This window comes from Oreochromis niloticus, linkage group LG16, assembly GCF_001858045.2.
Source record: "Oreochromis niloticus isolate F11D_XX linkage group LG16, O_niloticus_UMD_NMBU, whole genome shotgun sequence".
Taxonomy (NCBI): domain Eukaryota; kingdom Metazoa; phylum Chordata; class Actinopteri; order Cichliformes; family Cichlidae; genus Oreochromis; species Oreochromis niloticus.
Window position 1 is genome coordinate 6,716,034 of NC_031987.2, and position 27,945 is coordinate 6,743,978.

At 39.8% G+C, this 27,945-nt stretch overlaps 2 protein-coding genes across 3 annotated transcripts in view; both read right to left on the reverse strand.

Moving 5' to 3' along the window:
* Positions 1–24,973, reverse strand: part of hibch (3-hydroxyisobutyryl-CoA hydrolase) — a 31,298-nt gene extending 6,325 nt beyond the window's left edge. The window contains exons 1-7 of one of the 2 annotated variants that reach the window (XM_005464029.4): positions 24,824–24,973; positions 24,483–24,525; positions 23,376–23,507; positions 22,348–22,432; positions 22,165–22,245; positions 21,985–22,037; positions 6,470–6,548 (exon numbers count right to left, since the gene is read on the reverse strand). In XM_005464029.4, the coding sequence (XP_005464086.1) occupies positions 6,470–6,548; positions 21,985–22,037; positions 22,165–22,245; positions 22,348–22,432; positions 23,376–23,507; positions 24,483–24,525; positions 24,824–24,855 (505 nt within the window). In that variant the 5' untranslated portion in view covers positions 24,856–24,973. The other variant, XM_019353130.2, reaches the window with a different exon arrangement.
* Positions 24,974–26,717: 1,744 nt separating this feature from the next.
* On the reverse strand, positions 26,718–27,936 carry LOC102082836 (proline, histidine and glycine-rich protein 1). The gene is made up of 4 exons (XM_005464028.4): positions 27,788–27,936; positions 27,640–27,689; positions 27,216–27,559; positions 26,718–26,986 (listed from the first exon to the last, which is right to left on the reverse strand). Exons 2-4 carry the CDS (start codon positions 27,656–27,658, stop codon positions 26,951–26,953), a joined length of 399 nt encoding a protein of 132 aa, XP_005464085.1. The 5' UTR covers positions 27,659–27,689; positions 27,788–27,936; the 3' UTR covers positions 26,718–26,950.
* Between the last annotated feature and the right edge of the window lie 9 nt (positions 27,937–27,945).

The following is a 27,945-nucleotide window of genomic DNA, read 5'->3' on the forward strand; positions in this document are numbered from 1 at the left end:
TGAGACAACACGCAGTTATTGCCTCGTTAATTATCCATTTTATTGTTCCACAGTTTTCAAAGTGACATTTCTGGAGTAACTACGAGTGCTTGCTTAGTCCAGTTGTATGACTAAGCAACTGGTCTCAGACCGTATATAGACTCATTTTAATGAAAGTCAGCTTGTAGTTTTGTTGGTCCACTGACCTCCAACACACACAAAAAAAATCAAATTTGCTATTTTTCCTCATAAATATTAAAATTTTTTCTCTCAATTTTGGCTTTTTTTCCTTTGTATATTCGTCAGTTTTATCAAAATTGTCAGGTTTTGTTTTCCCTCATAAATTTATCTTGTTTTTTTTGCCAGATCAAAGTGACCTTTCTGGAGTGACTATGCATGACTAAGCAAGTGATCGACCTTATTACACACACACACACACACACACACACACACACACACACACACACACACACACACACACACACACACACACACACACACCTTCAATGCAAACATTTTTCAAACTTTCTTGTACCCTAATCTTGAAAATTCGGACTTTTTTTTGCAATTTTATCGTCCTTTGCCTTAAATCATCTATTATGATTTCATTTTTAAACTTCAGAGGCTCTGATTTGCTGACAAAAAACCTCTTTAGTTGACACCAAATTTTTCATATGCACAAAAAAACCCACAAAGTTGTTTGCTGCTGCTTGTTTATCTTTGCTATGACTTGTTTATCATAATCTTGGGAGTAATAAAACAAAATCACTTTTTCATAGTTTGGCTCTGTTCCTCATGTCTAACCAGTTTTTCCCCCTCACACAGATGGAGCATGTCGTGATGACTTAAAGGTTAATGAGATTAATTCGATTAGACTGTTACAGACCATTTTATCCATCTAACGATCACATCCAGACTCCAAAATTTTAATAAGTGGACACATCCTGTTGTTACAGCACAGCCTTTAATTCTACATCACTAAATGTGCCCCTAATATAAGAACTACATCTCCAACATTTTCAGAGTTTACTGGCACAAAGTTCAAAGCTCAGGCAGCATTTGAAACCCTCTCGTCTAATCCTGGAATACCACAGTGGAAAAAGCAAGATTCAGTCCACAGTGTAACTCTAGTTAAAGTAAACCAGCACAGAAGAGAAGCTCTTGAGAGGATTCCTCCCCAGGATCAGGGCTAAAATAAGCAGTTGGGGTCTATAAGGCAGCTACATTCCAATGAAAAAGGCAGAAAAAGCTCGTCCCTGATGGAAAAATCACACGGTGTGAAGTTCCTGATTACCCGGGGGACGTGCTGATAACGGCCGTGTGGTGACCTGCGAGTCGAGAGCTTTTAGTAAAAACAATCGTGACAATGTTATGACCACGGCAGCTGGGAAGGGGATTAGGCGAGATTTCCTGCTTGTCCTCGGCAAAGTGATGGGAGAGATTCAAAGCTAGCAGGAGACTCAAGAAACTTAACGGTGAGGTTAAAATCAAATTATTCTGTGTGCCAATCCATGTGCAAGAGAGCACGCCAAATGAAGAACTGACACTTTAAAACAGATCCACATACAGTGTAGAACATCTTTGCCCAATTATAGCCAATCCTGAGCATGTATGATTGAATTACTGGCCCATTTCCTCCCACTCCTTACTGTGGCCTAGCCTCTGACAAAACCCCAGACAAATATCAGACCATATCGGCGGGAATCTCCTGCTTTTTCCTGCTGCTACGCTCATTTCCTGTCCGCTGACAACATAATCTTCACCCTCCACCTCGCTCCAGACACCAGTCCAACTCCACAGCGCTACACATCAGCAGAAGATTTATTATTTATATTTATTATAAAGTCAGAGCCCAGAGTACTTCAGAATAATAAGCCTGACATGCTTCTGTTTGTATGTGTGGGTGTCAAAGGAAGAATGGCTCGAGCGTCCTTGGAAGTTTGCACATATGAGGGAGCGAGTGCACACAATCAATTTATCAGAACCTGAACAGACTTGGAAAAAATGAGCAGTGCCCACGCTGCAAAGCACTTTCCTAATCCACTGACTCCAGGACCAACGTAATAAAACCTGCACAGAACCTTACAAAACAATCTAAGAACCTTTACGAAGACACTGACGACATTAACTGTTCGATCACTGCAACACAAACCCACAGTAACAAATACTTTTACAGTCATATCTCTCTGGAAATAGCTTATATGCATTCACAGCAACAGAGCTGTGGTAATCCCAGTGGATTTCATTGACAACATGCTAGTTCACGGTACAATGTCGACTGCATTTGTTGTCACAGATTTGTTACTAATCTTCTCAGCACCTCAGGAGATGACCATCTGTCCACTAGAGACAATTAGCGAGAGAGGAACCTACAAGTTTAGTGTCTCAGTGGCTTTTTTCACTGGAGGACCTGCCTCACACTGCAACAGACAAAGATATCCTACATGGTTCAGCAATGATGCTTTAAAAGATCTTCTAACAGGTCGATGTAGCACGTTTTAGTTGGATCAGATCATTTTCTGGGTCCATATCAGGACACTGTAATCTATTATCTTCAAACAGGCATGAAATAATTAAGGAATTTGACCTTCTACAACTCTTCAGCTGCTAACACACTAAGAGCTGATTTTTGCCGAAGGATTCAAAGGATGTGATTTTTATGTTTGCTTCCAAAGACTATAAAAGATGGATGTAAAAATACCTTAAACCTGCACTCTTTCTAATGGCCAGCAGAAGGCAAAAAGGCCTCTGGTTGTATACAAGTCTATGAGAAAACTGAAAGTTTCACTAGTTTCAGCTCATGCTGGATAAAATATGATAATTTTGTTTGACACCTACTGGAGTCAAAAAGGAGAATTATGCCAGCGAGGCTGGTGCAGGACATGTTACTAGGATGAACAGGATTAGAAATGAGCAGTGTTGGGCAAGTTACTTTGAAAAAGTAATTCAATTATAGTTACTAGTTACTTCTTCAAAAAAGTAACTGAGTTAGTAACTGAGTTACAATATTCTAAAAGTAATTAATTACTTGGAAAAGTAACTATTGCGTTACTTTAAAAAAAAAAAAAAAAAAGTTTAACCCTGTGGGGTCCAGGGTATAATTGGCCATTTTTTTACTACTCTTGATTTTCCCTCCACATTTTACCTTTAAAAACTATTTACTTTGCCTTCTTTGGTATCATTCTTTTTAGCGCAACCTCACGTGCCTGAATTTACAGTCATGTTGTCATTTTGTCATACTGTACAACCAGAATTGATCTAAAATCAGACAAAAAACATATAAATCACAGTAGAAAAAGTTATATTTTTACTGTAACAACCATAAACATGATTAATGAATCATATTTCATAACTTCAAATGCAAATATTAATTGTCAATTTTAAAATCCTATGCACAAGTTTTGCAAACAACAAAGTTATTTGCATCCATTTACCTTTTACCCTTTTTTTAAGTAACCATTTCAAACTATTTACAAAACAATCAGCTGTTCTTCAATAAGAAACCACACAAATTATTTGTGCCACTGCAAAAAAATCATTTCTGTCCACTATAAAGGAGAACATCACAGCCTGATACCTGCAGGTCTGACAGCAGCAGGTGTATCACTGCTGTTTCTACCTGGAGACAGCAGTCGCCTCATTGTTCTGACACACATCACAAAACTATCCACGACACCACACACTAACTACACAAGACATTAACTACACAAGACAACACATTAACTACACACTCCAAACACGCTAAACGTCACAAATCTCTCACATCTCAAAACTCGCTCTCTCTCTTTTCCTGCTCTCTCTCTCTCTCTCTTTCTCTCTCTCTCCCTCCCTCCCTCCCTCTCTTTCTCTCTCTCTCCCTCCCTCCCTCCCTCTCTTTCTCTCTCTCTCTTTCTCTCTCTCTCCCTCCCTCCCTCCCTCTCTCTCTCTCTCTCTCTCTTTCTCTCTCTCTCCCTCCCTCCCTCCCTCTCTTTCTCTCTCTCTCCCTCCCTCCCTCCCTCTCTTTCTCTCTCTCTCTTTCTCTCTCCGTCACTCCTAAAACTTTTTTTTGTTTTGTTTTTTTGCTCATAAGCAGAGAGTGCTTGCTAGCGCTAACGTGGCGAAACTATTGAGGAAAAAACGCCGCGTATATCTTGTTTATCATGACTCTGGTTTTACGTGGCCTATCGACACAATTTAAAAACTGGCACCTTGTTGCTTTGTCTTTAAGTGGTCATGTGATTGACTTACCACGACTACTTTATTCTTCCTCAGTCAAACAGCAGCACTCATGCGATTGTTTTGCCTCCTTAGCTCCAGGTGTTGTGCTGGACAGTGATCGTGATTACCGTCCGCGGGAGCGCGCAGCTGCTTAAAGCTGTAGCGTCCAGATTACTTACAGCTACTTCCTGCAGCTGATATAAGATGCGGTAAGCTGAACACAGCTTCAACCGTCTGTTTGTTGAAAAATAGTAACGGACCGCGTTTTCTTGTTAGTAACTGTAACGCCGTTGTAACGATAGGAATAGTAATTAGTTAGATTACTCGTTACTGAAAAAAGTAACGCCGTTAGTAACGCCGTTACTTGTAACGCCGTTATTCCCATCACTGGAAATGAGCACATCAGAGGGACAGCTCAGGTTGGGCTGAGATGGTTTGGACATGTGCAGAGGAAGGATAGTGGATAATATGGAGCTGCCAGGCAGGAGGAGAAGAAGAAGACCACAGAGAAAATTCATGGATGTATAGAAGGAGGACACAAGTTTTCTCAGTTTTGCTAGAGTGGCTAAATTTAATGTAGCATTTTTTAAAACATATTTTTAGAAAGTTTAGTCAAGAAGTTTAGCAAACTCCTGACATCCACCTGCAGAGCATTGGCCTTTCCTGCTCTGTGACTGTTTGAAGTCCTGGATCTGTCTCTTCCCTTCTGGGTGATGCAGTGTGTTTGTTTCCCTATCTCCCTGGAGGCTCAGATAAAAAAATAAGTTTGTGTGTCAGAAGGCAGCAACAGCAGTAAAACAACATACAGCCGGCTTTTCTATCACTGACATGTACGTCTTCCAGGAAAAGACGGAGCGCAGGAGGAGGAAAAGATGAATCATATATGGGAAAGCAGCCGTTACTGGCGACAGCTGCACCGCTGGATCACCTCTCAGTGGGCTCGACTCGTCTATATCAATCTTTTTTACACATAGAAAGTGATGTGCTGTCCAGTGAGTCCACACAATTACCACTACTGCATTTAACAACTCCAACTAAACAGACACAGCAACCCATTTAAAGGTTCCTGAACTACCTCCACTTTAAAATACACTATAACACTGCAGCTTCAGTCTCCTATGAATAATTTTCAAGTTTTTTAGTTGGCTTAGAAAAAGAAGTACCACCAAAGGCTGCAGTTCCTCTAATGCCCACTTGAGGCTCTCTACAAAAGTGACTCACTCCTCATAGACCCCCACGTTTAAAGGGAGCATAAAACCGCCTGGTAGAACAACAGTACAAGGGTGATTCCTTTTAAATAATTATAATTCACGCTTCCTTTGCTTGACAGGTGGCACACCTGAGTGCTGTCTGTTAGGCTTTACATCATCTATTCTAATCCCTGAACAGGACCTCTTGAACACTTTTGTGTTGGTGACTAATCTTCTGTCTCAGTTGTGTGAGCAATGTAACAACACCAGGGTCAACAAATGGCGCAAAAATCACAAAAAAAAAAAAAAAAAAAAAAAAATCACACATGATGGAAGTGAATTTACCATGGAGAGGTCCATGTCCTTTCCTCATGATTTATGGGTTCAGTCACTAGTTCCAGGTCAAACTGAACAAATTTGAAGTTAATTTAGCAAATTATGGTCATAAGGGAAGATTACCCAGAGTATTTTCATTGGCTAACAACCTGTCAATCACAATGAGCATGCAGTACCCTCAGTTTCTCAGTCAGACCCACACCACGCTTGTCACGCTCAAGATGGTGACAGTGAACATGCCCCGCTTGTTTATTCTGCTGTTAGCTCAGCACTTCACCCTCTTGTCCTTATTGAAATACTTTTGGTTTCAAAAAGACAAAATGGCGGCGGAGAAACTGCAGACCAAAAACAATTGCTGACATCATCATCATCTTATCTACAGCCTTAAAAAGTTATAATCCTATTTTTAGATTAGTGAGCTTCTGTTTTCCAAAATATCTGAAAAGGTGTTTTTGTGATTTTTAGCATTGCAGAAGATTAAAGGCTTAAACGTTGGACTCACTTTTTCCACTCTGCCCATTTTAGCAGTTCATTTTCAACTTTATTTATTTAGGGATGAGGTCATCAGCAAACTGCACTGAATGCAAATCACTCTTCTGCTCGTGTTTGGCTCCCCAGCTTCAAATGCAGACAGACCTTGTATGTGAACTGGGTCCAGCTTGAAATCATTGCTCCTACATAATTAATATTCTAGATATACACTCCCACTGATGTGGGCCAACCCTTGCCACTGAGCACTCCCTCAATCAGGCAGATACCGGGCTTACCGATGGCAGTCTCTGGCATTGCAAACAGCGTCTTCTCAGTGGCCACTCGAAACCGTCCATGAACTGAGAGACCCACGCCCTGCAGGTATAAGAGAACAAGTGTTAAAACAATTAGATAAATACAAAAAAAAAGTTATATAATAGAATGGAGTAAAAAAAAAAAAAATTTAAAGTAAAAAAACAAAAAAACAAAAAGGAGGGATCAGTGTCATTAATGACCGTCACCTCTACAGAGAGCTGGAGACTCAGATGAAAATTGGCTGAAAAAAGTAAACCAGGCTAACCTGTCAAGAAAGTGTGTGTGTGTGCATGTGTGTTTAACTCATGCAGCTCCCAGCAGGGAGAGAGGTGAAGGCTAATGAGCAGTGTTGGCCAGAGGACATTTCAGGCACAGTAAGGACTGTCTGTGTGTGTGTGTGTGTGTGTGTGTGTGTGTGTGTGTGTGTGTGTGTGTGTGTGTAGGTGTGTGTGTGTGTGAGAGAGAGAGATATTATAAGGTTGCCTTGGAAACAACATCCCCTTGCATACCTGAATGCATATGACCATGCAGATAGACAGGAAAATTACACTACCTGATTGTTCATTATAACTGAAGTACCTGTCAATTGGAAGCTTTTATTTTGAAGGTCAAATATATATCTGCTATAACAGTGTTAGACGTTTAAAGAAAACATTGCTCAATCCCCCCCCAAAAAAAACCAACACATAAAAATGTTTAGCGTGTAAAAGCTGCTGGTGTATCTCAGTTCATCCCAGTGCCGAGTGTCTGTTGGTGGCGGGTTATGGCGTTTGCTGTTGTAACGGTAAGGCTTCAACGCTCTTGCCTCTCACTGACTTTGTGAATTTGACATGTATGTAATTAGACAAAGGAGGAGTAAATGGCTCTTACGGGGTCGATTTTACCCCAAAGTACAATCTTTTCTCAACTCTAACCAGGTAGTTTTTATTATCTGAGCTTGATCATCAACTGATCAATTAAAAAAAGCAACATCAAGTACAAAACACAACAGTCCAGTGTGCTGTGTTCCATTTAAAGTTGGATATCAGAAATCTTGAGGTCTCAGTCTGAATTTACAACTGGATTGCTCCTTAAAATCTGACATTCTACTCGAAAAGTTGGAGAAGCCAAACCAACGCTGACTTTGTTGATGAATTGTTGAATGGCTCTAGCTTGGTACGGAGCAAGCTTTACTGGAACATGTTCAAGTTGGGTGTGACGTCACTCCCAGCTCCGACATCAAAAGTTAAAAAGAACACGGCACAATGCGACTGCCATCACTCCAACCTCCTAATGCGGACTTTGTCAGGACTGTCACCTCTTGGCGGCCAGTACTTCCACAGTAGCTCTGTCAAAGTGCCAACGTCAAAAATGACATGATGGCCGTGAGAATGTGTCGATCCACAACATACAAAACTGCAATTTATGTGGACAGCAACAATAAAAAAAGACATAAAAACAGGAAGTGATACAAAAACCCTCAAAATCAGGATTATTTAACTTGAGGACTCACTCGCTCTATTATCATGATGGAAACCTTTAGCAGTGGACTCCCCAAATTAAAAGACCCCCATTGATAAATTCAGGAATGTGGCTTAATGAATGTGGGTTTGAATGTGTAGCAGACTCAGTGTACACAGTTCTTCTGCTCCTTTTACACCAGTGTATTAATACAACCCACAATCCTGACTTTATTAATGTGGGCTTTATGATTACACTCGTGGCTTTTCATCAATAAAAACAGTTTAAATCTGTGTGACATTTAACCAATGACGACATCCTGTGATGTGTCGGGGAGTCGATATAATGCAGACCAACATTTGTTGTTAACTAACCACCAGTAATTCTTAATTAAACCACATAACTGGTGTCACAATACAGTCTAATAAGGGCCAACCTTCTTTCAGTGTCTGAAGATTCTATATATAAAGGATCATGTTTGAATAACAGATATAAATTTAATCTCACATAATTCACATAGCACTCCAACCTCTCGTCCAAATTGGTACAAAAACAGTGGGTAACATCTTTGTAGCTACACCAATGCCTTCCTACAAGCAAATCTTCACACCTTTTTAACCTGTCAATGATATGATGTAATTCTTTGAATGTCGGGATGGATCTGTTATTACTTGGTCATCTGCAGGCTGTACAAAATCCAGCAGCACGTCTTTAGACAGGAAAGAAATGCCGTTGGTCACACCTTCACGTGTTCATGTTTTTAAAGAGTCTCGCTGGTTTGGCGCCACCCTAATTAAGAGACCTTTTACAGGTTTGTGGTTTTTATTGTGTATTTTCGGGTATATTCATAGTCCGCTTAATGACTCTTGTGTATAATGTATGTATGTATGTATTTTGTACAGCTTGTGCAGCATTTTGGTCAGCTGAGGTTCTTTTAAATGTGGTACAGAAATAAACTAAATTAAAGCCATGGCTTTAATTTAGTGGTAGCTAGAACATACAGAAAAATAAGGTTTGTCAGCTTTTTTCCTGCACATGTTACAGTCCTACTATTCCCTTGTGAATCAATGTAGCAACATGACTGGCTGATACTTCCTCTTTCAATTGATGCAGGGCTCGCAAAATTTCAAAATCCCTGGTAGCCCTTCGGGCAGGGACTCTTCAGTTTGTGGTAGCCCAAAATAAATTTAAGTAGCCCGAATAAAAAAGAGAGCAATTTTTTGATTGATGTTTTGTTTCCATTACAATATTATATATTAAAGTATAATATTGTAACGGAAACAAAACATTAATCAAAACATTGTTGAAACACAAATTAAACATTGTATAAAAATTACAATCATCAACTCAAATACTTGGTTCTAATTGAACAGAAATTTCTATGAACTTGTAAGAACTGTGTAGAACATGAATCAGTCTGTGTCAGGTCCTGAATTTGAAATTTCCACTGAAGTCACGGGTAAGAGATAAGTGAAACCAAGATCTAGGACATTTTTTTTGAAGTTTGCAAAGACTGCTACATTTTGCCAGTGGTAGTTCACTCTTTGCAACATAGCACGCTGTTCTAAACAGATTTTTCAGGTTTATTTTTAGCATGTTCTTTGCAATTGGTGTTTGTTCTGGGAAAGATATTGCAGACTGAGCAATATTGCATTTCTCATGGGTTCTAATGGGGGTCTTTCTTAAAATTACTGGTCCCAGTAACAAAGGCGCTTGTCGACTCAGAAATCGAGGGAAAACTAACAACACACCCGGCAGAACATTATGTTATTTCCAGGGGTGCACATAAGTGGTCCGCAGGTGCGCATTTGCTGTCAAAATAAAAGACGCGCACCAGATAAGAAGTTGCAACGCGCGTTTGCGTACATATAAAAGGCAATGTTTTTGTCCACTAGAGTGGGATTTTCACGGCATATTCTGCACCACATCTCTGTGCGTTCATCATTTGTTTGAAGCCAGCTCACCTCCTGCAACCACTTTTCCGAGAATACGCGCTTCTTTTGCGGTTCAGACTCCTGACATTTCTCTGGAGGTGGAGGAACACCAAAGTAATTGCTTAAAGGAGCTTCTTCGACATCTTTAGGAGTTCTAAACAAATATCTGTCCTCCTCCAGAAAATCTGGAGGTGCGCGTTGCAACTTCTTATCTGGTGCGCGTTTTTTATTTTGACAGCGAATGCGCACCTGCGGACCACTTATGTGCACCCCTGGTTATTTAGCTTGTCATATTCCAGCCACAGAAATTCTTTTGTCCATGAAACCATAAAGCTGCACTTTCTTTTTCCCTCATAGTCTGATTTGTCATAACTTTTCCGTTTTGTGGTCGGCTTTTCTTTGGCTGTCACTTCTTCACCCTGACTTGTCTTATTTGGCTCAGCAGAGCTAAAATATATATCCTGCTGCTTTTACACACGCACTCACATAACGGTCAGCGATTCTCTGCGCAATCAACCTCTCACATGTTTAAGCTTGCTGTGGGAGATTTCACTTGTCAGGTTTGAATAGTAAGCTAATGAGTGATAAGACGATGTCAGAGGAATTGGTGCGCAATTAATCGTCACTCACCAATCAGTACTGCCGCTCTCTATACACAGTTCGCGCGATCGCAAAGTGAAAGCAAAAAACAAGCGCAAATTCAAACGCGATTTCAATATGTCACATATTGACAGTGGCTCATCGATGCCAATGACATAATTACCCAGCTACATTTCCGAAAGAATGCAAAAGCATTGACATACATTTTTCCTTCCTATGATAGCCCGACGGGCAGGGCTGAGATAGATTTTGGTAGCCCGACTGGAAAATTCGCTAGCCCCGGGACGTCGGGCTAGCGATTTTGCGAGCCCTGTGATGGCACCATCCAGCATCTTAACATTTTAGAACTGTCCCTCTGATTTCTATTTGGGAGTTTATTTCTTTATTTTTTGGCACCTTGTCGTCTCCTCTTACTGTATATGCAGTCTATGACTCAGCACCACTAAAGATCAATCATGCTGTCATTTAGTGCAAAGTAAAGGTTGTTACCTGCTGAGGGATCAATCACATCCAAAACAACAGCAACTGATTGATTACAGCTGACAAACTGTCTTTATCTTGATCTCAGCGATCAGCAAAAGAGAGTTCAGAGCTGGACAGCGGCACTGCTGGATCCGACTCACAGCAGAGAGATAAACGACCACAAGGGAATAAAAATATCTGATCACTGGAGACTAAACAGGCCTCTGCCAAGAGAAGTTGCTCCTCTGGAAGATCCAGAACCCAAAACCTTAAAAAACCTTAGGCCTTTGCATTTATTTCATAATGACATTTCAAAAAAAGTTAAGGATGGATTTACAAGAGAATTTTTCCAGAGGTGAGGCTTTGCCCCACTCAGAAGTGGGTCATTCCTTATAAATATACTGAATTTTAAAAAGTTCCCACCAGACCCCGTCAAGCTGATTTTTTTTTCTATGCATGCAAAATTTCACCTTCATACTATGAATATTTTCAAACTTTCAGGTCTTCAAAGTACATACAGGTGGGTTGAAATTTTGGACCTTTTATTTTTTTCGTCCAAGCATTTTATCAGAGACACCGACTTGCAGAGACCCTGTGTGATCCAAACTTGCTCAGGACCTACAATGGTTTGATCGATGTGATACAGCTAAACTTCCAGTGCTTGTTTCTGTTCCTCTGCATCACAGACATTAAAGTGGTGATGTTTATCCAAACTCTATGTTTATACACCATCCTTCATTTAATCATTGGTAATTATTAATCTCTGGCTCCGTTTCACAGCGTCTCTTTTATCCAGTATCCCCTGCCCTTCCCTGATCCTAGTTATACCGGATGTAAAATAAACAAGAGTGGTTACGGTTTGCAGTTGTAGCATTTATTCTCATGGTGATGTGTTTGTAAGAACTCTGTGCAGTTTAACTTTTACTTCCATCTGCAGCTGTGGAAGCTATATGAAGCTTCAAGTGTAAACTATGCTCTTTAACTGGCACCTTTAATTACATGGTATGGGAGCGCCCTGGAATGACTACTTTCTGGAAACAGTCTGGTTTTGAAAAGTCTCCATAAAAGGCCAGAAATGTGTTTTTAGATGGCAACAACAGTTGCTCACTTTTGTTATCTTGATTTGTCCGCTGCATGTATCTATGGGTCCTAAAGACAACACGTTTAAACTTTGGGCTCAGAAGGTGGAGAGGGCTTACGTACTGAAAGACCCACCTCCTCTTCTTTTCATACACTGTAAAATGTAATTCTAGATGTTTGTTATTTCAACATATTATTCTATATCAGTTTGACGATAGATGACTGAAGTTGTTGTTATAACATAGAATTACAAGTTAAAAACGTCCCAATTACACCAAAAAAAGCTAACTTGAAAACTCATGTCCAGCTAAATCAGCAACTTATGTGAACTTGACAATGTGGGTAAGTTGAGCACAGCAGGATTCAAAACTGCCTCACGTGACTGCTACCGAGGTGCATCATGGGGAATTGGCGGTTAACGACATGCTCACTTTACTTGGACGTTTTCTAATCGTCTTCTTTGGAATATGCTTTCAAGGTGAGTAACATTGATTATAACTATAAGGAAAGAGAGCTACAAAAGTTGGAACATGTTTTGAATTTATGGCATGACGTGTGTTTTTCTCTTTTACCGAAATGTTTGCTTTAGCTAATGTAACTTTAGCCGACAAGGTCCAGCTTGTGTATCATGACCAAACTTAACCTAATAAACTGACACATGGCCTTTTTTATGGGTTTAATGTGGCACTGACCAAATCACAAGTATTGTGCCGCTAGCTTTAAGGTTGTGCACTCAACCACTGTTGCGATATTAGCAAGCTAACTCAGCTAATTAATAAAGCTTATTTCATATTGTCTCTGAAATTTCTTTCAAGTTCACAGGCTGTTGTATTTTGGTGGAAGTTCATTTTGGCAATATTTCCAATAACTGGCTGGGTTCAAAAAGAACTTTTTGGCAGGACTCCGATGCTTGTTGTTGTTTACCCCTATGTAATCACTTAAGTTGTTATTAACTGCTGCATGCTAAGCTGCAAGAGTGCACTGAGGACTGAGACAAAATATAGTCTACAAACCAGCATTATATTAGTTTTTATCAGATAGTCCTCCAGTGTGCTTATTTTTTGCTTTAATTCTATTGTGCAGTTATTTGTTACCCTGAAATGCTTTATGCTTAACAACAGCTCACTATTTTGACTTATTTTTGAACTCTTGTGATCAGTATGACTCGATTGTGTGAGTTTCCATACTAAAAGAGCTGTAGTGATAAAATAATTGGCATCAGAGACACTGATTTTTGGCATGGTATACTGCAGAAGTTTGTTTTTTTGGGGGGGGGGAATAATTTACCTTTTAATTAAACTGCATTCCCTGTATTGTAACAAAACTAATATTGTTTATATGTCAGAAAATTAGCAACATGAATAAATGGCGAAAACAATATAATTATAACATATATTTTTATTTTACTTATTTTAGGTCTGTGAAGCCAAACTTGATGCTGGGGATATATTTTTGTCAGTGGACTCAAATGGTAAGTTACAATTTGTGCATTTTGTCATACTGGAAACACCACAGATTATATTGTAACTTAATAGCTCTGTAGAACAAATGATATAAAGATTGTAGTGTCAGGGTACTTCTTAAGAAGTAATATGGCACTATTGATGATCACATGCAGGTGGCATAAACTAAATATTCAGACGTGCTACCAACAAATGATTCATTAACAAAAGCAATGGAGCAGACTGTTTAGGTTCTTGTGGTTGTAATAACATCCATAACTGCAAGTTTGTCATTAATTTATTTTCACAGGTCTAGATGATCACATCTGTCTTTGTCATTTAAATGAGGTGGACTTGCAAACTTTGCGCTCTTTTGGGTAAATTGCTGTCCACTACATATACACAGAATGTGCACAGTATTTCAGATCTAAAAAGGGAGTATGTAATGGACTTGCTGGCTTTAATGTAAAAAGCCTGTTGTGTAACTTTAATGAGGCAGTTGGACTAAAACAGTATTGCTCATCAAGGTAAACATCTGAGGAATAAGGAAACTGTTACTTGTCCTTTTACTCAGTGTTCTTTTAATCGCACGTTTACTAAAGTTTTACATCACATAAGTCATTTTCACAATCATTCTACTTTAAAAGATTTCGAGACAGAGCTTATTGTTCTCTGAACTTCCTTGTTCGCTGAACGGCAGGTAAAGTGCATCTTTTTGTTTGTTTGCTTTTGTGTGTTTGTGTTTTCTCTAATGGGCCTCAGATGACGGTTTGCTTAAATTTGGGTCTCAAAGAATCTTTTTTTCATTCTGCCTGTACTCTCCACCCCTCTTCTTCTATTGCTCAGGTTGAAGCAGAATTTGCCCGTCTTACATCTGTTGACCTGAAAGGGTTCCTTTTTGCTGTGCTTGACCATTATGGAGAGGTTCGTGGAGCTGTACAAAATCAAGAGCGGCATAGGAGGGCTAACTAGGCTCATAAAATGCTTCGGTGATGATGTAAGTGTTCAACTGCGAAATCTAATCCTTTGTTTAAGTTTTAGGTTATCCAGTTCAACTGATGAACTCATTGAAAGAAAGCTGATAAGTAAAGTCAGTCATCATATTTCACAACCGGACATTTAGTGTGGAAACTTTTACAGAATCTATGTATATTGGTGGTAGGTTGGATATCATATTCTACTTGAATGTCCTGATAAGCCTGATTCAAAATCTCCAATGATAATCATATATCGATGGAATTATGCATCAAAAAGCTGTGAATTTGGAGTTGTCTACATGCTTCATAAACACTGTTTAAAAAATGTTTTGGTTTTGTTTTTGACTTCTTTTTCCAGAGCCCTACACAAAGGAAGAGGACAGAGGACCTCATTTTCTAAAGGAAGATCCCTCACACACTTTCAAGACTGTGAAGGTTAGCATTGTTTCTTTTAGTAAATTTAATAATGACAGCACCACAGTGGATTTTAAATGAAACATGTGGCATCTATGAAACAATAGATGCCACATGATAACATGTGTACTTTTTCCTCACCAAATGTATTATTACAAGATCTTTGACACTGGATTTGGTCTGGGTTTCAGAGAAACTAACTGGCAAGCTAGCATTGATATTATTAGTGTCTTGTGTTTATTCGTGTCTTCATCGGGGTCTTTGACATTTCGCTGCTGTACTGTTCACTTCAGCTTTACGTTTGATTTCTCACATTGTATATTGTAATGGCAGAGATATTAGGATATTTAAGGGGCTGCAGTGGCTGCTACAGCTGTGGGGGGCAATACTTTGGTGAAATGTCCTGGACCCTGGAAAAGAGACTGTGTAGACTGGGTAAGCAATTAAAGGTTACTGGCCGAGAGTCATTGGGCAGCTGGGTAAAGGTGGATGTTGATATTCAGTGCCAATTACGCAACCTGTTCAGCCATGTCTATATGCTCTTTTTTCATGCTGTTAATATAGGGGAAAAAATAAACTTTAATCAATAAACTGATTAAAGAAGCATTGTCTATGGAGCCATAATCTGATCCTACAGTGTAGCTGCAGTTTGCACATTTCATGTATTCTCAGCCAGATTTGGTTTAGAGCACAGCCAATATTTAGCATAAGTAGATTTAAATTCACACACTGGTGATGGCAGCTACATTGTAGCCACAGCCGCCCTGGGGCGCACTGACAGAGGCGAGGCTGCCGGACACTGGCACCACCGGGCCCTCTGACCACCACCAGTAGGCAACAGGTGAAGTGTCTTGCCCAAGGACACAACGACTGAAACTGTCGGAGCCGGGGCTCGAACCGGCAACCTTCCGATTATAAGGCGAACTGTCAACTCTTGAGTTTCAGTCATCCACCCATGTGTGTGAATGACTGAATGTGTAAAGCACTTTGGAGTCCTTAGGGGACTAGTAAAGCGCTATACAAATACAGGCCATTTACCATTTAAATTGAAAATTTTGTTTGAATTCTGCAATTGAAGACATGCTCAGTTATTTATGAACATGGTCTTTGTTTAAAGCAAGAAATGGATTTGTAACATGGGGGTGCATATCTCATTCTGAAAAAACTTTAACAACTAATAAGTGTTATCCAAAGCCAATCACCATCATCCAAAGCATCAGTATGGCTCTTCTTTGGAAAGACATGAATTGTTAAGCACAAGGGATATTGTGTAATTGTAATTGTGTAATTTTATTTTATTTTTTTTGTCTTTTATAGCCGACAGGTATTGAAGACACGTTTTCTAGGAGGATGAAAGTTGGCATTGCGATGGTGAAAGAAGAAGACATCATCGATGTGTTGGTTGTCCTTGAGGCGGCAGTAATCCTGTCTAATCTGAGGGATGTCTCAAGTGCCATTTCCATGCTGATGGGCCTTCTTTTTGCCCTCAACATACACTATCCAAAGGAACTTAAGGACATCTTTGAAGTCATTCAGAACATCCTAATGAACATTGGTGGAAGGCAGTGCATCTCACTAGTGCATGGTCTAAGAAACAGACTCTTGCAGAAAGCCATGCAGAACTGTAATTGTATGTTCCTTAGTGTTAAGGACAGTTTTTATTTTACTGTTTGTTTTTTTATTCTTGCAAGTTCTCATTCTCACTTTTGTATGTCACTAAATGACTACACTTTTCATTCCAGATTAGACAATTACTCATTTGTTCATGGTTTAAGAAACTTATGTGAACAACAATATAATGGTGGACTCTGCAGATGCTTATCTCATGCAAGTCAGTAGTTTTTCCTTTGTTTTGCAATTGAGCAGACTCAAACTGATGTTTCTGAAATATTCATATTATCAAATGTTTCAGAAGCATGCACTCATTTTCAGAGATATTGGTTCTGTGGAATTTGTTGCAATTGTAAACGAAGACAAATACAAGAGTTTGATGTCTTAGTTGTTATAAACTGATCTTTACTGTCACTTATCAAAGGTTTTGTACTATTTTAATATTTCAAGTTTTATGCTAACAGGTGTGACTGAGCACAGTGAAGTTTAAAAAGTTTGCAAATGTAAAGAATAACTTTTCTAAAATAGCAAGTGTTCCGTTGATACATTACATTAATGCAGACTTTATGTTGTTACTTCACAAGAATCACTACTGCTCCTAGAGTATTGGTCAGAATTTAATCTTCACCCAAACTGGGCTCAAGACCAAGTTCAAATTTATTGTTTCACAGGGAGCAGCCTTTGAGTTTTGATGGATTGTGAGCCTGATGAGCTACGTCACTGATTTTTCTGTTTCTCAGATGACTAAGATGGCACAATAAATGGTGAATGTTGGGTGCTCATGAGTAATTGTCTTGTCATGTTCTTAAAACAAACTTTCTGTATGAAATGATCAGATAGACTTTAATGGAATCTGTGGGGGTTTATTTTTTTTTCTGTAAACAACAGAAAATTAATTTAAAGGAATGTAGATATTTAAACCTGAGATCTAAGATAAACCTAACAGGTAGTTTTGCTGAAATGGATGTTAGAAAGCTAAAAAAACAAAAAAAAAAAAAAAAAACTTAAGATGTTTAATACACATTTTTCTTTACATCCAGTCAATCAACTCTGATAATTAAAATGAAACTGATTTACAAGTTCACTCAGCTACCTTAAGGAGCTCAGTTAATTAATAAACTTAAATCAACTTAGCTAACAGATTATGTTAGTTAAGCTAAAATAGATTCCTAAGTTAAAAGAACTACTAAAGTATTTGAATTAACTAAAAAACCCAAGTCAACTGAACTAGGACAAGAGTTTAAACAACAGATTATTTTAATTTAGCTGAAAGGGTTTTCCCAAGTAAAGATGACAATTAAAGGAGTTGAACTGACTAACAAATCTCAGTCAACTAAACTAAGACGAAAGTTTAGACAACATGTGATTTTTCATTAAGATAACAATTGGTTGTGTTATAAGAACAAACTCTATTTCTTGACTTAACTTAAAATTTTAAGGCAGCCCTGTACCTGATATTTTTAAGTTGAAACAACAAGTTAGATTTTACAGTGTACCTCTCTCTTCATCTCATTCCAGACCTCCTTTCTTTGGGGTTTGTGTTTGTTTGCTTAACCTGTGTGAAGCTCTTTGGTTTCACTGTTTCCATGTTGATGTTTGTTACAAATGTAATTACAAAAAAAATTGAATTTACATTTCAACAAACGAGCAAGTGCTCCTCTCATCTGCATCTATTTTTAGAAACCAGATGAGTCATGTAGAGCGGCATGACCTTTAACTATAAGATTGATGTATCGAGTAAATCACGGTATCAAATTCAGCCAAAGTGCAGAAATAACATAACCTGAAAATAACCTTCTTTTAAGAAGAAAGAGAAAGACAAATGAGAAAAAGAAGGATGGCTGAAAGCAGCCTGTGGAACAAGGGGCCGTTTAATCACATTACTCGAGTTTCACCATAAAAGTAGTGGAATACTGTGAAGCCCTGGTGTAGAGCCTTATAAGAACATGTCTCCAGATCCTCCTGTAAACAACGCCAATTTGTCAGCAGACGAGCATGTTTACAACTTAAAAATTTACAACTTGGCTGGTGAAGCTTAGAGTGCTGATTGTGGAGGCATTCCTGAAGCCCTCTTTAGGATATCTGGGTTATTATGACGTAGTTGTCACACAAATTTGGCTTTGCATAATCAGAAATCAGTAGGTGAGACTGTGAGTGAAAGTGGAAAGTCTGTTACTTACACACCAAGTGACAGATGTCTGTTTGGAAACAACAGTTGAGTTACTTTCCACATCGCTCTCACTCACAGAATTCCCCTTTAAAACAACTGCACAGGCTCTGGATGGAAAACGAAAACCTTAAAACAGAGATTAAAAACCTTGTAGGCACTCCTCTCATGAGGCTATCAGGAAAAATGTAAACAGGAACTCTTTACTCCAAGGAGACAGAGATCAGAGTCATGCAGCTCTAGGCAAATATCTATCAAACGGGCAGCATTCCCCTTTACGAGCAATCTTAAATACAGAGTGTTCTCACTATGTAAATGTTTGAAATCTGAAGTGCAAGCACAGAAGGACAGGGACGCAGTGTCTGCTCTAACAAAGCACGGTGGATTAATAAGGAGCATTCACAGACCTTAATTCAGTGGATTTTAAACAAGGTGAGCGTCAACTGATGTGCGCGAGATGTGATGGGATAATCAAACAGTTTGTCTCTGACTGCTATCTGACCTGCCTTTTACTCTCTGGTGGTTTGTTATCGTTAATGTAATAAGAAAATCCGTTCTTTGTGGGGGTTCTGCCCCGAGCTTGGAGCAGATCTGGGAACAGGGGCCTCTTGGACTTGTCCTTATATAGAGCTGCCCCTTTCCATCCAGTTATGCACATTAAACAGCAACCACCCTCAGGATGGTTTGCTCTGACATTAGTGTCGCCTCAGTGCTGACGTGACACGTTGAAGAGGTCGACTTCAAATCGCTTTAGTTCCAGAGACATAACTCATCACATAGAAGTGATTTCTCTGTGTGGAAATCACATGATTCAACAAACATCACAGTTTTTGATGGGCTGATGACCAGAGCTGACTTCCAAAAACCACACAATGCAGGACACATGAGATCCATCCAGCATTTTACTTCATGCTGTTGTTCTGACACACAAATTACAGCTTCTGTCAGTCTTGGATAACATCATCATCATCGTGGCTGTCTAAACACAGAGCAAGCCAGGAAACAAGATGATTTCTGGTTCACAGCTCTGAGGATTCATCTTCCTGTAAAATGTACTCCATAAAAGTGGAAGCAAGGTGTTATAACTTCAACATAATAATGCTCGGAAACTCAGGGGCCACTTTCAGGTTGTTTACTGACCACTTTCGGAAACATCCACAGTTAGCCACAACACATACAGGAACCTATTTCCCACATAACATTCTGATGGGGAAAACCCTGAAAAACCTCTGAAGGTTCCGGGGTGCAAGGCCCCCAAACATACATTAACACCAATACTCTCTACAACACAAGCAATATTTATTTATGTAGTTTATAAAAGTGCTTTACAGAAAATTATCTGAGATAATGATAAATTTAGAAAGTGGGTAAAAGAAAAAGAAACATTTAGACAAAGACTGTTCAATGCTCTGTGTGTAAAGCTGAGGATTTTAAACTGGAACCAAGTAATCTAGTGAGCCAGTGAAGGGACATGAGCAAATCAGGGGACCGTCTGTTGGAGCTACTGAGGTGATTTAGGGCAGATTTACTGAGCTCTTCAACAGAAACTATAAATCTCAATTTAATAACATTTCTCAGGTGAAAAACTGGATATCAGCAGCAAATAAGTGCTAATATTAAATTTCCTGTCCCAAAGACAGCAGATATAAAATGAATAAGAGGGGACTCAGGTCTGAGCCCTGTGGGACACCACAGGAAAAGAAAAAAAAAAAGGGGGGGGGGGGGGGATTAGTAGAAAAAACCTGCAGAAAGGCTGAGCATCTACTTGTTGAAGTCAAAACCAAATGTTTTCCAGATGGTTTTGACCAAAGCAGAGCTAAAAGGAGGAGTTTGGGCAGGTCAGTCCCATCTCAAGGTCCACTGAAACTCTGCATTACATCTGTAGTTGCAGACAGGACTAAGATGTCTTCCGCTCCCACAGTTTTATTCGACGTTGCTCTTCCAGTGATTTGATTCTTGTTGTTAACTCTCCTTTAGCAGCTTTTCTTTTCATGCTAATGAGGTTTTATGTTCATAACAACAATAAAGTTCTCGATCCAAAATTAAATGCTGTTTAACGTCTGATGAATCTGACTGAACGAGTGTTTGTTGTATAAATTCTGGAAAGACCGACAAGACAAACACCAGCACATTTTCTCTGCTTGTTATGTCTCCCGTTATCCATGACTGTAATCTGTTTTCACTCCCAATGTAACTGGGATCACTGACATAATGCATTCCCTAACCCTAACCTCACCTCAGAGTGGGTCTGTTGTGTTATTTTGGATGGTAGAACCAGTTTCAAATTTCAGAAAATGAGGTTTGTGTGGGTATAAGTAAGCTCTGTGAAACTAATGCTCTAAATGTTCTGTCTTGAAAGGTTTTTTTAAGTCTTGCCTGTGTATGATGTAAGATGGATTTAATATTTTCATTTCAGGCCAAGAAACTCCACCCTTATTTAAACCTACCGATTATGAGGGGTAGCCGATCAGAACAAAGCTAGCTTACTGGGGGAGAGGCTAACAAAAGCACCAAAGGGGCCAGACCAAAGTCCAATTAACCCTTGTTCCACTTTGAGGATCCACTACTACTTATATTTACAGAGAAGCGCTGTACTTCTGTACTGTAGGTACTTCCCAGCCTCCAACCTGGATCTTCTGCTTGCAAGGTGAATGTGTTAACCACTACACTTTCAAAATGCAAACACAGTTGCATGAATATGAACTCTTGCTACCTGGTACCATCAATATACTGTAATTAATAACAGGCCTCCTTTAATGATAAAACTAACTCCTAATTATCAAACTTCCCCCTAAATATGTGAAGCCTTAATGCCCTTTCACCAGTCGTTTCAGACCTAAACTGGTCCTTACAACAGTAGCAAAGCACGCCCACACATATGCACACAGACAAGGTCGTGATGACTAATGAGCCAGTGGGATACTGGCTGCAGCGAGTGACCTCGGTGACACCTCAGGAGTGACATCACCATCAAGGTCACATCAGAGATTCAAGCCTCACAGCATCTCCTGTAACCAGGTGAGTTGAAAAGTTACACAGCAGATAAACGTGCATGTGTGCAGCTCTGCATGTATGACACTACACTAAAAGTACCAGTTCATATTCCACCAAAATCTGACACCTGGAGGGAAAGACCAGTGGCAGTAACAATGATTTGTCACTTTACATTTCATCCAATCAGAGGCCACCTTGCCACTGGCAGCAGGTAACAGCAGCAGATAAATCTCCACTGACACCTACTGGCAGACTTTCACATAACATTTCATGCAAAAAAAAATAAAAATGTTTTTCATGCCTAGAATTCATGCCAGTAATGGCAAACAGTATCCATCCTGAACTTTATAATACAGGATAAAAACTCAAACTCACCCCTCCCATTGTTATGCCATCAATAAGGGCAATATATGGCTTCCGGTATGATCCTTGAAAGAAGAAATAAAATGTATAAGAACAATGTGTTTGGATAAGTGAACGAAAACCGACAGGTAACATTTATATTAAAAAAAATAAATAAATACATACATACATAAAATAAAATAAAATGCATACCAATAGCATTGTTTAGAATATATTCCTCACGAAAGAAGTCCTGGGCAAGAGAGTCTCCGACCTTCCCGGCTTCTGTTACAGCTGAGAGGGAAAAAAAGAAGATAAAAACAGTAATCGGTCACACAGGTCAACATAAAAACTCATCTGAAACTGATACCTGAATCTTGAAGGCAGCTTGCTTACCTCTAATGTCTCCACCTGCACAAAAAGCTTTGTCGCCTGCTCCTTTAATGATCACGATGTCCGTCTCGTTGTCACTTTCCCATTTCTAGATTCCCAACCAAGGCAAAACACAGTTTTTGTTTATAGGAAATCTTCCTTTATTCAGAAACCTGCCTTAAAGTTATCGTTATTAAGTTTTAGAGACTGCATGAGCAGCTACATCTGTGGTTTAAAAAGTGTGAAAAGGGGTCTTTGTACAAAAATACAACCAAACATCTTCTGGACAGGTAAACCTGACAGATCTTTCACAATGTCGAACAACACATCGGTAAAAAATGAAAGGAAAAGAAAAATCCTGTGCTCAGTGTGCTTTTCAGTACTTGTTCATCCAAGTTTCTGGAATGCTACTGGAAGGATGAACACTACTTCTTCTTTTGTTACTTCCTTTAGGGGTTGCTGCAGTGTGTTATCTGCCTCCATCTCATCCTCTCCCTACCATCCTCCTCTGTCCCACATGACCACCTCCTTCACTACATCCATGAATCTCCTTTGAAGTCTTCCACTTTTCTTCCCGTCTTTCAGCTCTTTATTAAACATCATTTGTCCAATATATCTACTATCCTCCTCTGCACATGTCCAAACCATCTCAGCTTTGCTTTTTCAGACTGTCCCCAAACTGCCCAGCTTCCACATTCTCAGTTTGAGACTGACATCATGGAGATATTTGCTCCATAATAAGGAAATAATGACATCCCACAGCCCGCTGATAGCCTCATTTCATTCTTTTTTCCTTTTCATCCCTGTGAGTTGTTCATGCTGTAGATATAAAGAAGTGGTTGCGGTACTTTAGCATCTATGGAAGAGGAGTAAGTATCAACGGAGTAACTGTTCTGTTTTAGGAGTTTAGGTGACAGGAAATTTCAAACATCTCAACAAAAATCAGCTCACTGAGCCCCTCTTTGATCGCTCAGGACCTGGTGGTGCGAGGACAAGGAAAGGTCAAGATTTTTCTTTTAATTCGTCACATACCAGATTTTGATACTACATACCTTGAGCTGGGGGTAGATTTGCCGGATCATGGTAAGGTTGAGGGCATTCAGGACTTTGGGTCTGTTCATGGTGATCACACCGGCTCTGCCCACTTTTTCCAGGAGAACCTCCGGTTCTGCATGACTCGACATCTGATGTAGAACAGAGACAGGAAACCTCTATAGAAATATCTCAAAAACACTGAAAAACAAACACATTTCAACATCCACTCATCCAGGTAATGAGGAAGCAGTACAACCAAATGTTGGGGATCCAGGAGTCTCCCTGATAACCAACACTCTTCAAATCCTTATAGTGTGGAGGAGTAGTGGCTCTACTCTGATCCTCAATCAATCATTTAAACAAATCAGGACGGCGCAGTTGGTTCGACCCTGCAGATTCTGCTGCACAGCCTCTTAACAGGTTATGGACCCCAGACTGACAGCAGTACTTGGCTCTGATTTTAGAGAAGTTCAGTACAGCTATGAACCCATAGTGCAGCTCAACTTGCTGCTGTTACCTTAAACTCAGCTTGGATGTGATTTGGGGATGGCTGGGATTTAAAGCGATGACCTTTTGTTTTTGCTGGCCCTATATTTTTTTCTTGTTGCTTAAAAAAATTACTCTGGGTGATTTTCCTTTGAAGGCTGAAACCTGTACACCCTTCAGCAGTTGGTTCTCCTCGTTTTTGCCAGCAGATACTTGTTTGTGTTGTGTTGTTACTCAGTTTAAGTTTTTTTTAAACTCAATGACATCAAAACAAATTTTTCTCTTCCACCTTCCCTCCAGCTTATCCTGCAAACTTATGGTTCTCCCCTTTAAACGAGCCAAGCTAAAGGCCATCATCACTTTAATAGAGGGAAGAGTCAATGTATGAAGGTTACTGATAGGTATGACTAATGATTAAAACTGATAAGGTTTTATTGATACCAATGCCATTACTTATTGATCCAGTTCCCTCACTGGTTTATTTATGATTTAGTACTCCAGTAACCCCCAGTGTTTCCAACATGAACCAGAAGAAAGATGTAGTAAACTCAGCAAGGAAGCTGTGTTCCTGCGCATGTCTGATGTGAGTGAAATAATCAGAGGAGGCAGTGGACCATGCTGCTGCTACAACTTCTCACCATGTGAGCCTGGATTCGCTGCAGCCTGCAGAGGGACCTCAGTCTGGAGGAAACAGCAAACACACGGAGTATTGATGACGGTTAATAAGCAGATCTGAATTAACTGGTTCAACTTACACCGCGATGATGATGGCAGCAGATACCACAGCTACAAACACACAACCAGTCCCAACAGGTGAGTGCAGGAAATCAGCTGACAGCCTTATATTGGTGAACAAACCTGCTGGGTCACTTTAATGTATCTACTTGTGCCGTCCATAGCTCGTTTATGAGCAGAGACGGTCATTTAAATGTGCCAGAGGAAAAACAAGCCGGCTGCACCTCCCAGGTGAGGCTCGTACCTGTACGCAGACGTCAGGACCGTCAGGGGCATGATGATTTTTGACCTGTGCCGCGGGGTCAATAGCAGAACCTCTACAGCCTCGGGTTTCTACGTTTACTTCCTGGAAGCGGGGATGAGCTCCCGCTGATTGGTGGGTGTCGGTGACGCCAGAGCGTCTCTCCGCGGTGTGTTTGTGCCACACCGCCACCTGCTGGCGACTGAAGATGACACACATATTTATTACAGACTCAAAGGCCCAGATTAAGAGAAACACAGAGAACATTCTAGTAAAGAAATACAGATGTGCTAGTCTCTCCACAGCTGGAATGGGTAACATGTGGTACTAAAAACTTATATTACGCACCAAATTGATTTTATATGCAGAAGCATTGAGCCTGAACTCAAACATGATTCTGCACCTTCAATAAACCAGAAAAAAGCAAAAAATTTGACTTAAAGCAACTAAAATATATAAAAAGGTTTTTTTTAATTCAGATAATTCATTAATAAGGAAAATGTTCACCCTCATTGATGTTCACCCGAAATGACGCATCAATGAGGTCTCTTTATTAATAAAGTCACTGGAGAACTGCTTTGTCCAAAAGTGCTGGGTTTGCACAAGTAAGTATTTTTTGTGAGTAATACCTGCCTCTCCTTTGTTGGAACCCGATAATCTGCCTCTTTGTCTGCTTTTGTGTGCTTTAAACAAGCTAAGTGAATTTTTGCATGTCTGATATCATGTGTCGTAGTTCCAGGGTTTTGTTTCTGGCTCTGGTTTTGATTTTATTACCACTCTAGTTATGTTGAGCTTTCCTGTCTCTAACTCTTTAGTGTCAGTTGCTGTTTGGTTTATTTGCTGTTTTATGCCAAACATTAGGTGTTTTTTGGCATCTAGATTCCTTTTCCCTCCTCCCTCCTGTTGTTATCAGTTGTTTACTGTTTACTTCACTCCCTGTGTCCACGTAGTCTGGCCTACCCGTTGCTCTTCACCAAATCACTGTTGGTTTCCCTGTTTTCAGTCTGTGCATTCCTGCTTCATAGATTTTTTTGCTTAACACCAAATAAATACTCATTATTTGTTTGTTTAAACCAACATCTCCGCATTATAACTCATGGCGACATGACCCATCAACAAAACACAAGTGAATTTAATAAAATAAAACAAACAAAAGCTAAAATTGGTCAGCCCCTTATTCATGAGAAAGCACAGTAAAACCCACAAGTCTGAGTATATTTTCCAGACATAATAAATCCTTAATTATTAACCTGTGAGCACCCAGAGCAACGCTGTCGTGAGAAACAAATTGAATTTTGAGGATAGAGACAAAGTATTCCTAGCATTGGCTTGAGTTTTATCTACTGAGGCTCCTTTAAAGACATATCTTTGCAAACCAACTATACGAACAACTTTAAAAATATGATTTAAATATCAAAGTAGCCCTGGGTGTACTGTACACACAGTTATCTTTGCAACAAGAAAAAAAATAAGCACATTAAGGTGGAATCAATTTGGGGTTTTTTCTGCTAATACTTTGTGTGTTAAACTTCAAATTATATTTACATTAAGCAGTTTTTCTGCTTAAATAAAGAATGAATTCATCTTCACCACAGAGTGAGTGTGCACCTTTCAGTAACATTTCTACATGCAAAAACAAGAGGCAGCAGGTCTGTGAACTTTTCCATGTAAACAGCTGATTTGCAAAAGCTATCATGAGATAAGAGTCACAACAGTGGCAGTTTCAGGGTGTGGAGCACCGCTGTGAGCAAGGTGTGGCTGATCAAATGAGTTCAGTCACCTGGGTAAATAAAGTTTGGTTATATGGTCAAACAAAACCAATAAAAAAAACAAAGGGATATGGGGTATTGTATAAAAACAAGACAGGGTGAGATTAATTTAAAAAAAAAAAAACTGACCAGGCACTGAAATCACTTTTATTTCTTTGCTGACAAACACTGGATAAAATAATGCTTGTTAAAGCTCACAATGATCTAAAGTAACTTGACAGATGATTAATTTGGTATCCATCAAAGTTTAGATTATTATTATTTTCTGACAAAAGCTGGACTGATTTTTTTTTTTAAGCAAAACTGTGTTAAAGCTCAAGATGATGAGACAGGAGCATGAAGGTTTCCGGGTTTTGTCCATCTAGTCGGAGTCGCTGCTGCAGGAGCTGCTGGAAGACTACAACAGACAACATGAGTCGTGTTATTCATCAAAACTCACGAGAAGCTCAGTTTGTCAAAGTTTATCTAGCATTTTAAGCAGGTCTTGCAAGTTTTGCAAAAACACTATGAAAAATACATTTCTGTGTTTTCCTGTGAGTTGCAAGTCCACAATTTGGTTGTGTTGTAAAAATTTCTCATGTTATATGTCACACTTTGAATTTCTGGTTCGGTGCAATCAGTCTTACCCCGTGGCTGTCCTTTCCTTTCTTGTGACAGTGGCCATGCTTGTGACCGTGCTTGTGCTTATGTTTGTCCTTTTTCTTGTCCTTTTTCTTGTCCTTGTGTCCATGTCCATGTCCATGTCCATGTCCGTGTCCATGTCCATGTCCGTGCCCGTGCCCTTGGCAGGATCCTTGGCCTTGACAACAACCAGAACCAGGTCCGTGCCCATGTCCGTGTCCTCCATGTGGCCCATGGTGCTGAGGAGGACAGGTTGGTGGGACAGTCCCTGGAGGACAACCCTGTGGAGGGTAACCCCCCTGCGGAGGGCAACCCCCCTGCGGAGGATAGTTCGGGTAACCAGGTGGGCCTAAAACAAAGGAGAAATGAGGAATCAGCTGTAAGTTCAAGGTGATGATTGAGGGGGCGAGCTAAAAGAGTCGTGTTTACCTTGGTTGTGTCCGTACATTTTGCTGCGTTACCAGGAGAAACTGCAGGTCCTGAAGAATAAAAAGACAGGTTTTAAATTAAAATCTTTGATAAACACAAAGACAAGAGTATCACGGGTATATCACAGGTGTATCACAGGTGAACATACCGAGTGCTGAGACCAGATCTGCAGATGCAGACGCTGCCTGCTGCTCCTTTTTATGTGCAGCTGCACCTGAAGCAGGGGCCGAGTCTGAACTCCTATCAGACCATTTTCTGTTTTATGACCTACATGGGTGTGTGTGTACAATCATTAATATACAGTCA